This window comes from Cervus canadensis, chromosome 27, assembly GCF_019320065.1.
Source record: "Cervus canadensis isolate Bull #8, Minnesota chromosome 27, ASM1932006v1, whole genome shotgun sequence".
Classification (NCBI taxonomy): Eukaryota; Metazoa; Chordata; class Mammalia; order Artiodactyla; family Cervidae; genus Cervus; species Cervus canadensis.
The window spans coordinates 51,884,042-51,895,686 of NC_057412.1; the positions used below are offsets into that span (position 1 = coordinate 51,884,042).

General features: G+C 38.2%; 1 protein-coding gene across 1 annotated transcript in view; it reads right to left on the reverse strand.

Annotated features, from left to right (window-relative positions):
- Positions 1-9,524, reverse strand: part of SLC9C1 (solute carrier family 9 member C1) — a 107,707-nt gene extending 98,183 nt beyond the window's left edge. Inside the window, exons 1-5 of the mRNA XM_043448877.1 lie at positions 9,381-9,524; positions 8,975-9,104; positions 5,026-5,130; positions 3,361-3,461; positions 550-678 (exon numbers count right to left, since the gene is read on the reverse strand). Coding sequence (XP_043304812.1) covers positions 550-678; positions 3,361-3,461; positions 5,026-5,130; positions 8,975-9,104; positions 9,381-9,524 — 609 coding nt within the window. The remainder of the gene's footprint in view (positions 1-549; positions 679-3,360; positions 3,462-5,025; positions 5,131-8,974; positions 9,105-9,380) is intronic.
- Between the last annotated feature and the right edge of the window lie 2,121 nt (positions 9,525-11,645).

Consider the following 11,645-nt stretch of genomic DNA (forward strand, 5'->3'; position numbering starts at 1 on the left):
ACTTTTTTCTGATTAATTAATATTTGAAAGAAATGTAGCATATGGAAATAACAAATAATGAGAAAATCAGTCTTTCTACTTGTACCCCATGACCTTGCAAATTACTGTTTGTGTTGAAAGTCACATCAATATTTGGACAAATTTCTAAGGTAAGTCAAATTAAATTGAATCATTAAAAAAACAAAAAAAGGTTGGATTAGGGATTGCCTCACTGATACATTGGTAAGGGACTGACTTCAAAGAAATTCTGAGGGAATTCTCTAGGTTGACGAAAATTTTTATATTTGGATTGGGTGATGGTTACACAGGTATTTATCAAAACTCATCAAACTGTATCCTCAAAATGTATGCACACTACTGCATGTAAATTATATCTCAAAATAGTTTTTTAAATGTAAGAAAAATTTTTTGTAAGAAAATTTTTTTTAAGTTTTTTAAAATTTAAGAAAAGCCTGAACATAGATCACATGTAGTAGTTCATGAGTGAATAATATTATTGAAAATAACACCTGCCAAAATAACTTCTTACTCTCTAAAATAACTTCTTACCTGCCAAAATAACTTGTGGAACAGGTAAACATCCATATCAAATGCAACATTAAAGATAATTACCGGTGTAAATAGATTAAAAAATAAGTGTGGATCCATCCATTGTATGGCATCTGCATATTCTTGGACCTAATAATATAAGACTGTTATTTTCTCATTTACCCATTCGTCTGTTAGCATGGAATACATATCAGGCACTCCTATCTCTAGCAAAAAATAAAAAGATACATAACAACATAGTAAGTGCTTAAGTCTTAACTCTGTTGGATTTTCATAGTTTTCCATCAGATCATTACCAGATACAGCAAAAAGTTAATGGACATCTTTATGTCTAGTGTTTCTTTTTAAAGAACAAACATAGGAAATACATTGACATAGGTACTAAAGGATATGTAGGAGATTTTCAGGCCTACAAGAGAAAGAGATTTTGGGTAGATGGATCATCATGCACAAAATCCACAAAGGAGTAAACAATTACATCAAATTCCAGAAACTACATAATTAGCCATGGCTTATGTAGATGTGTATGGAAGAACAGTAGGAATAAGAAACTAGGAAGTTAATGCAGTTCATGAAATAATTAATTAGTGGCATTTATCATAAAATATTTAGTTTCAATTTTTAACCCTTATTATGGGTGTCTGTAACTAAGCAGGACTCTATGGGGCCTTCCCCAGATAGACCCCTCCCTCATAGCCTCTGCTTTAGCTCCTCTCTTAAGTATCTAAATAATAGTGTCTGATGCATATCTGCTGAGTTATTTTACAGATGCGAAACCCCCACCTAATGAAAGAAATAAACACATCCCCTCAGGAGTCTGGTTGGAACTAGGAAATATTTGCAATGATTTTACTTTACCTCACCATCAACCAATCAGATAATTGTGCACAAGTTGATCACATACCCTGGGACTCCCCTCATTTGCCTTGCTTTTAAAATGCTTTGCTGAAACCCATCAGTGAAGACTTTCTGAGCACTAGATGTCCGGTACTCATTGTATGGCACCTTATAATAGATGCTTTCCTTCACCACAATCCACCATCAGTAGATTGGCTTTCCTGCTTGAGGGTGAGCAGAGATGAGTTTGGTTCATTAACACATCCATTCAACATTCACTCATGAAGGAAACACAGTCCTACTGGTTAGGTGATATTCTTGTATTTGGAACGTAATTCTTCACTGGTCTCTTGTGTATCTCTGTACATTATGGGTGGAGGCACTGATTGCTTTTCTTCCAGGAATATTTTCTTTCAAGAATATTTGTATGTACTAACAGCTTTGGAAGATACAGCAAGTGTCTCCCTCCAGAACAAAGGGCAGGTTTACTATTACAGTCCTGTGTAATAAGGATAATACCTCTCTCTGGAGCAAGGGGGAAGATGAGCTCAATGCCCATCATAAAATAATTCAAGTTCTCTAAACTCAGATTTCCTGTCTTATAATGTAACCCAATGCGTATGCAGATTTCACCTTGCCCTCTTTACTTCTCTTTGTGGGGTTCATAGAATGGGACAAGAAAATCCTGAGGCTCTGGATTCTGCTATTGCTATGAGTAATAGAGTATTTTGTCTCTAGCCTAGGAGTCCCATGTGTTTTGACAGGATTGTGAAACTGTGGCATGTTAATTTATTAGATTGAAACCTGAGTAAAATCTTAGACCCTTCACAGTTCTAGACATAGGGACCTTTCCTTTAAAGAGTTGTTGATAAATAGGAAGGTTTATAGAAGTATTTAAAGTCACATTTATGTAAAATATCATATGATTATGAAACCTGTTCATAAGAAATGAAGTAGTAATCTGCTTCTGTTTTTGCCTGGATATATGGTTTCCATTATCTTTTTTAACATCACTGAATTTGTTTGAGAAAGTCAATCATTTTTACACACATTCCTATTTACATATTGATTAACTAAGGCAGGTGTTGGCAAACTATGGTCCCTGGGAACAAATCTGGCTCAATGCCTGTTTTTGGTAATGAAGTATTATTGGAATACAGCTATGCCAATTTACTTATGTATTGTCTGTGGCTGCTTTTAAATTACAGTGGCAGAATTGAGTAGCTGTGATAGCGATCATACAACCTGTGTAGTCCAAAATATTCACTATGTGGCTTTTTACAGAAAAAAAAAAAAAAAAAAAAAACTTTGCTGCCAACCCCTGGGCTAGAGGACTATTTAATGTGCTAGTAATGCATTCTACATTCCTTGTAGTAAATATATTCTCTCTTCTCTACCTGACTACAGCTATTCCCAACTATTTAGTATTACTGTAGATACCTTGGCTATATAGTTTGCTTTTTCTCTCACTTCTAACTCCATGTAAGAGGTTCAGGGTATGCTTCTTGATACATGCTAAGTCAAGCTTAGAGAGAGCCTCCATCCTAATGGGAACCCCACGAAACATTCCTGAGGCACTAGATTGGTTCAATGTCAGAATTCTCTTGGTAACGGAGTCCTGTATCAGTAGTTCAAAGTCTTTCTGGATTTCCACCTTGTTAGCCAATTTCTTGTCTGAGGTTTTGAATTATGATTAAATGCTCAGCTACTCACACTCTCAGTGGCTATGTGTATTCATTCTGAATTACTTACCTAGTCTGAGACCTAGGCTCTGTTTGACGATGTTAAGCTGGATTTCAGCTCTTTCACACCTGGGTCCTTTTTCTACACAGCTGATCTAATGTTATTTGCATTACAAGCATATATGAACTGGCAGAGCAGTGAAGAGATAGGCTTACAAATTTCCTTAAGCCATCTTTGTATGAATCTTAGATATACTCAGAAAAATAAAACACACATATTTACTATACACACCTTGTCAGATGTAAAACTTAGCATTTCAAAACTGCATCCAAGTAAAAATAATATCACAGGGAGAGGAATTGGAAAGTCTTTCAAATGTTGGTTCAAAAGTGCTGCAAAAAATATGTCTATTGAAAGGCAATGACATATCACACTTAACAGAACTTTAATTTAATATGACTTTTTAATATGAAGACAATGAAATATAGAAATATAGCAAGTAAGTGACGAAACAGTTATTGAAGCCCTCCCTCACACTTAAACACAGAATCAGTATAATTGGTAATCTACTAAACTCATGCTTCACTTCTTTTATGATGTACATAATTTCCTTAGAATCTTTAGTAAACATTGCTAGTAGTCATTGGTTCTTGGGTTACTACTAAAATATTTATAGTAATTTATGTACATGCTATAAATCAGATATTCATTTCTTAAGCAATCCAGCAATGAGGGATTAATAAATAACTAAAATGAAATATCCTGGCTGATCCTCAGTATTACAATGAGGAGTTAGTATAACAATGAGAAAATCTAGCTACCTTCCCTGGAGGCTGAGACACTAAAGAGTCTGCCTGCAACGAGGGAGGCCTGGGTTTGATCCCTGGGTCGGGAATATCCCCTGGAGAAGGAAATGGCAACCCACTCAAGAATTCTTTCCTGGAAAATCCCACGAATGGAGGACCCTGGCGGACTACGGTCCATGGGGTCACAAAGAGTCAGGCACGACTGAGGAGCTAGCACGTTCACCTCACTGCCTGTTGGAAAACCAATAATGAACGCTTGACTTTGTCCTTTTCTCTAAGCGCAATAAGCAATATCACAGCGTTTCCTTCAGTTTACTGTTTCCTAATTCTTTGTAATACAGTTCCTAATCAGGTCAAAGGATGCAAAAATTGTCCTTTCTTTTGATTTCTACAGTGTTCTGTTCTTCTCATAAAAGCTCAGCATATTTTACTATTTGGATAAAACCCAAGAGAACATCTGTGCCGTGCCCTGCTAAGCTGCGTCAGTAGGGCTGGACTCTCTGGCAGCCTATGGACTGTGTCCCTCCAGGCTCCTCTGGCCATGGGATGCTCCAGGTGAGAATACTGGAGTGAGTTGTCATGCCCTCCTCCAGGGGATCTTCCCACCCAGTGATCAAACCCAAGTCTCTTATGTCTCCTGCACTGGCAGACGGGTTTTTTGCCACTAGTGCCACATAGGAATCCCAAGAGAACACCTATCAAGGGGTTAAAAAGTGACTGAATCATTCAGAAGACCTATCACTTTGAAAATTCTTTTTCCAAGTGAAGAAAGCTGTGGGACAGCTAACTTAAAAATATGGATGAAACTATAGTTTATGATAAGGCAGGTTAACAATAAAATTCCTAACCTTTGATTATCTGTTAATCTGATTCAATTCACCACATCACTTAAATCTAACCATAACTTAGCAAGTAAGAAGGTATGGATATTCTGAACTCAATAGAGGTGAAGAATATGAATCAGATTTACATGGTCTCTCTTCAGGAGTAGATTATTATTGGATTCATTTGATTGAAAATCTTGGGATAGAGGTATGAATTTAGGAAAAAAACACTAATTTCCTACTATTTTTACCTTCCTTAATTCTATATGGTGACATATACAGAATATATCCACAGAATACACTGAAATAAAAAGAATTACACCCACCTCCAATTATACAGATCAAAGACAATATTAGAATGATTTTAGGGAGTTCCTGAGAAGTTTTCAAGAATGAATGCCTAAAAACTTCCATCCACTCATCAGTAAACCCTTTCCGAAAAGAAGTGAAATTAGAAATTTGGCCATCCATCCTGTGGTTTCTCACAGGCTGTCTGAATCCAACTCTCAGGACTCTGCAAAACTTGCCTAGAACAAAAAGAAAGTTAGATTTTTCTTCTTGGTGGCCTCCTAAAGCTTTTCTTAAAAAAATAAGGAAAAAGCCTATATTTGTCCTTATTTCCAGTAATTTCTTAGAGTCTGCCAAAATTAGGGATGTGGCTCATAGGTTAAAGCATTTGCCTACAATGAGGGAGACCTGGGTTCGACTCCTGGGTTGGGAAGATACCCTGGAGAAGGAAATGGCAATCCACTCCGGTATTCTTGCCTGGAAAATCCCATGGATGGAGGAGCCTGGTGGGCTACAGTCCACAGGGTCGCAAAGAGTCCGACGCAACTAAGCGACTTTACTTTCACTTTCCTCTTCTATGATGTTCTCTATTTAAATGATAAAGAAAAAGTACAACCCCAAGTAATAGAGACTGTCCAGTGTCATCCTGTGTTCTTATGATGCCAGGCACTAATCAGCTATTATTCATGCTGTATCTATTCAACTGAAAAGAGGATTTTTCATCTAGCCAGTAATAGGGACCACATGCTAGTACAGGTTACTTAGTTCTCAGGAGGGACAACTGAGGGGTTTCCCATCACTTATCTGAGCTTATGGAAGCATGTTCAGGCAGCTATTCCAAAGTGGGAAGTGGTGGAAGGGGCAGGATATTCTGATCTCTTTTCTTGTTATATCCAGAGAGAAATCAATAGACCATGATGATATTCAACAATAATCATCTTTTATCTGCTTCAAGACATTCATGGGCCAGATTTTCTCTAATTTTTAAATATGTTTATAGCAACTAAGGACCTAAGAAAAATATTGAAACCAAAATGACTTAAAACAGGAGAATTGTTACATGTTTCCAATGTTACTTCTTGGAAGAAGAACAAGGGCCATGATGTGTCTTGGTCTGAAGAAATAGGTGATAGCTGCAGTCTGCCAATCTCACTTGCTTCCCATGGTAAGGAACATTTTACATCAAGGTCTTAAACTTCATGGAGGGAATTCTTCCAATTTTATCTCTCCTAATATTGGCTTAACATTTTTTAGCATCTCTTAGCATCTCACCTTGCTGCCTCGCTAAGCAATCAATTAGTTATTACTAAACTTCCTCTCATGATCCAGCAATGTCTTTTTCACTTTCATATTTCATATACTTATATGGATTCTTATATGCTCTTTTCTGACTATCTAAACAACTTTTTGAAAGAAGACTAATTAAATAAATGTATGCTTATGGTGAACACTTTTGAAATAAATATATAAACAAACATTTCAAAAACAGGAAACAATTCTGCACAATCATGTCGTCTAGTAGCTCTTATATATTTTATTTACACAATTGGGTTCATCCTTATATAATCATACTTTCTGCTTCTTTCCACATGGTATTATATCATCAGCATCAAAGAGCCTTGCAAACACTGTGCCATATTAGCATTAATGTGAAAGCGGTAACTCTCTGCTCTGACTGCCCACATGCAAAGGTCTGTTGGGCTTAGGCTTACAGCATAAAAGACTCTGGGCAACCTGCTGTTGGCTTCAGTTTTCTAATTTGTATAGTTTCCCAGTCTGTGTAATTTCTCTCCCTGTATTTATAACTTTCTTTGAAATCACTTGGGGAGATATGATAACACTGGTGATGAGTCTTATCCCCACTATTCCTATTTAAATCAGTCTGCGTGGCAGCCTGGCTCCCCAAGCGATTTTAATGTGTAGCCAAGGTTAGTAACCACTGTGCTTCACCCAATTAAAAAGCAACCTTGCTCAATTTTCTGTCTCTAAGCCAACATTTTTTTCCAATATTCTTGAGTCAGGTATTTTGAGAAAGGATATCAGTGTCCTTCTGGTGAAGACCCCAGAAACACATCTGTAGTGACAGGTTTGGTGTATTATGTGTCTCAGTGAGGGAGACATATCCATCCTGGGGAACTGTGGTGGGGGGTTTCAGTAAAAGGATGTTAGAAAGAACTAGTTATGGATCTGGGTAATATCGGAGAGGGAGGGTCTAAGGAAGTGAGAGTTTATCCTGATTTGGGTGCTGTCAGAAAGTAAGGACAATTCCGTGGTTGGGTACTCAATAACTCACCTACAGAGAGAGCAAACAGGAATGGGGATAAAGCTGTGCTGAGCACAGAAGCAGCAGCCACTCGTTTCAGACAAGAATGAGAGGTATTCGGTATTGGGTGGGTTGCATGGTGACTTGTTCTGTCCAATTTTATTATCATCTCGTAGTGACCTCATCTGATTTTGATGTTCTGTGAGATTATTTATGTCAAATGAGAGAACAACATGGACTAGCTGTGACCATCACACCAGTTTGTGGCAACGCCGAGTGGCACCTGGCCCTGAGTGTCCGACCAGTTTCCCAGGGTCTGGGGCTGCTTTCTTTCTTTCTTTTTTTTTAAACTTGTTGGTTTTGTTTTTCCTAGAAGAATTTCTAAATTCCTCAACCTTACTGTAACATGTTAAGAACTGGAAGTAGACCAGGGGATCTTGATAATAGAATAGTGATACAGCAAAGTAAGCTCAGTTATCCTTCTAAGACAGACATTTTTAACCTTGGCTACATATTAGAATCAGAGAGTTTTAAAAATACAGGGATTTACCTGGGTGGCTCCCCAGAGGTTAATTTAATTGGTATAAAGTGCAGCCTGAATATTGGGAACCTTAAAAGCTTCCCAGTGATTCTAATAGTCAGCCATTATTTAGAAGCACTGCTCTAGGAGAAATCTGTACCTTAGGGAAGAACACTGAAAGACTGGTGTATTTGCTCTCAAAATCAAACTGGTTAGTAAAATATTGTCAATGACACCTATTAATTTTCTCACTGTTACAAAGCAAAAGGGCTTGAACAAAAAAGGAAAATATTTTCTGCATCATAGTTATATATTCCTCTATGCTCGCAGAATTTAATACAGTTAAGGAGTCTATTGTCTTCCAAACTAAAAGCAGAGATACATGATCCCATAAGCAGGTTTCTCATTTCTAAAGTAGCTTATTTGAAAACCTTAATAAGTGTTTGTATATTCAATTCTAATAAATCCCTTTAATAAAAGAATAAAATTACCCCAAATCTTAATTATACTTGAACTTTGGGGAAATATATGATCAAACTCAGAAGAATTTCAGTTTGGTTGTGAAAACTCATATTAGTTTCTTCAATCTCCACTCCAAATTCTAACAAACCTTTACTCCCACAAAATGATCTCATGTTAAGTCAGCATGTAAATGCTAATATTATTCAAGCTTGACACTTTAAAAAATATGGGTAAAGAAGTAGCAGTTTAGATTAAACAGATTTTCAATGTAATTACAATTTTTATTATTCAGCTTAAATTGACTTTTAACAATTTTGAATAAGTTTATAAGTCCATGTCACATGCATTAAGGAAAAAAATACTGATTTGCCTTAAAATTGCCACATGGGTTTCCTACATTAACTTATCAGGAAAATTAAATAATGCCTCAAATCTCTTTCTGTGGGAGGTTAATAATTGTCCTCTCAAATGGCACATGGATTTGTCCCCAACAACAGTCAGCCTTGAGAAATTCTCTCTCTCATGGTGTGGAAATCATACTGATTCACTCTGTCCCTGAAAATGGGAAATATTTCTTGCTTTTAATCACTACTTTTTGCAGGAATTAAGTGACAAAAGTATCCTGAAAAGAGTGCTGTGGGAGCCCAGTAATCTTAAGAAGCTGCAAAGCTCTCATGATTTTTGACAGGTGAAAAACTGGAGTTGGACTCTCTGACCACACAACACACATCTTCTTACTCACAGACGCTGTGAAGGTGGGCGGTCTGTTGCCTTCCTAAGATTTCTTCACTAGAATGAGCCCTTCCTCGCTCTCGGCTCTGCTCCATACACCTAAGATTAGCCACGGCGTCAGTGTGGTTTCCTCTTAGTGCCTTGTAAGGCAGAGAGAATAAATACTAGGTCGGTGAGCAGCTTGGAAAGTTGATATGGGAAGTGTAATGGAGGAGGGGCAGGGGCTAAGGGACAGAAATTCACACCGAGAGGCTGGTTGATCTTCGGCAAAGTCATAGGAAAGGTGGAAACTTCAAGATGAATGGTTGGCTGAATCTGTAGCTGGAATACTGTGAAAATATTTGTTTCCTCTTTGAGGAACAAGGTACCAGCAAGGAAGGGCAATTTCCTGAATGGGAAGCTAAAGGAAGACTCACCATCCAGAGCGTCAGGAGGAGTATCATGTAGTATGTAAGTGATAGGTGGAAGGGAGCTAATCCGTTCATCCAGAAACAGCCACAACCAACTGCAACCTCACTGACAGTTACTTGCTCTAAGCCCCGCCCCTGGCCTGCACCCATTGGCTTTAGGTTCACAACCCCTGACTTGATTGACTGACAAAGTACAGTCATTGAAAGTGCTACACAGCATCATTACCTCTGAACATCTATAACAACCCTTGAAGTATTAAGGCTGTTGTATTTTAAAAATAAATAAATACATAAGCAAGGGTGAAAAGGAAACTCCAGAAATTGTATTGCTATATTAATTTAAAACTTAGGAACAGTAGATTTGTGGCAAAGAGCCAATGGACACTGTTTTCCCAGAATTCTAGTGGAAGTGAGATTCCTAGGTAAGATAGAGTTGTAGAAAATTTGAAATATGAAGATGCATGTTGCTGAATTAGGAAACAAAAGAGAGAGAGAGAAATAGTGGCTAGTCTAGCCGTATGATGGAGAAGGAAATGGCAACCCACTCCAGTATTCTTGCCTAGAGAATCCTGTGAACGGAGGAGCCTGGTGGGCTGCCGTCTATGGGGTCGCGCAGAGTCAGACAGGACTGAAGTGATTTAGCATGTGTACATGCATTGGAGAAGGAAATGGCAATCCACTCCAATATTATTGCCTGGAGAATCCCAGGGAAGAGGAGCCTGGTGGGCTGCCGTCTATGGGGTCACACAGAGTCGGACACGACTGAAGCGCCTTAGCAACGGCAGCAGCTAACGGTATGAACTTAAAGTGAAAGTGTTAGTCACTCAGCCCTGTCTGACTCTGTGAGCCCATGGACTGTAGCCGGCTAGGCTCCTTTGTGCATGGAATTCTTCAGGCAAGAGTCCTGGAGTGGGCAGCCATTCCCTTCTCCAGGGGAGCTTCCTGACCCATAGGTTGAACTCGGGACTCCTGCATTGCAGGCACATTCTTTACCAACCGAGCCACCAGGGAAATCCCATTCTAGCCATGCAGGAGAACGCAATCAAGACAGGCAAGATAGAATTTAACTCTCCAGAGGTCTTTATCTGGGGAAATTTTTAGGAATAATGATAGACTCATTTCTTTTTTCTAAACATAATATGAAAAGGATATTTTCATTGAAATTGCTTAGTTTTAATACCATAGAGAGAATATTCATATTCCCACTCTCATCGCAAAATATTTGGGTAGGAATACTGGAATGATTTTGAAATTAAACACTTATTTGGCATGTGTGATACTTCTTTATAATTTTACTCACTCGAAGTCTGTGAGGCTATTTGGATGGCTACAAAAGGCATGTTCAGAGAAGAAAGGTCAAAGAATAGGGAGTGAAACGTGAACCCACCGAAGACAGAAGTAAAAGCTAAAGAAGTGGTGATCAAATGATCCTTCTGGTGGGCAGAAAAGCATTCAGAACCTTCATATGTGTACTTGTAGTGGCCACAAAACAGTAGTCTTTGTTGAAGAAAATCATCTTCCTAAAGTTAACAATGTAAACCCACCTGGGGGATGGTTAGTCAAAAGAAACTAAGTAAGGCTTTTAAAAGTGATAATGTTCACATAACGTCTTAATGAAATAAAAGACAAGATTGTTTCTGAGTAAATCATTTAGATAGAAATATAACTATCACGTGCAGTATCGTTTTGTTGTTGCTTAGTTGCTAAATTGTGTCTGACTCTTTTGAGCCTGCCAGGCTCTTCTGTCGGTGGGATTTCCCAGGCAAGAATACTAGAGTGGGTTGCCATTCACTTCCCTAGGGGATCGCCCCTACCCAGGTATCAAACGTGCATCTCCTGCATTGCAAGCAGATTCTTTACTGCTGAACCACCAGAGAAGACCTTCTATTATAAAAAGTCAAGTCGCTCAGTCGTATCCAACTCTTTGCGACCCCATGGACTGTAGCCTACCAGGCTCCTCAGTCCATGGGATTTTCCAGGCAAGAATACTGGAGTTGGTTGCCATTTCCTTCTCCAGGGGATCTTCCCGACCAAGGGATTGAACCCAGGTCTCCCACATTATAGGCAGACGCTTTACCATCTGAGCCACTAGCTAGAATTAAATTAATAAATGAAGCAATCACTGTATCTATTTACTTGTGAGAAATATATTTTTATTTTTTTTTCTCTGTATTTTATCTCTTTCTCCAGGCCAACGGAATTCCACCCCTAAAACTACAAGGAACAGGTATCTGTATCATTCTTTTTTCTTTTTTTATTTGTGTGGAATTC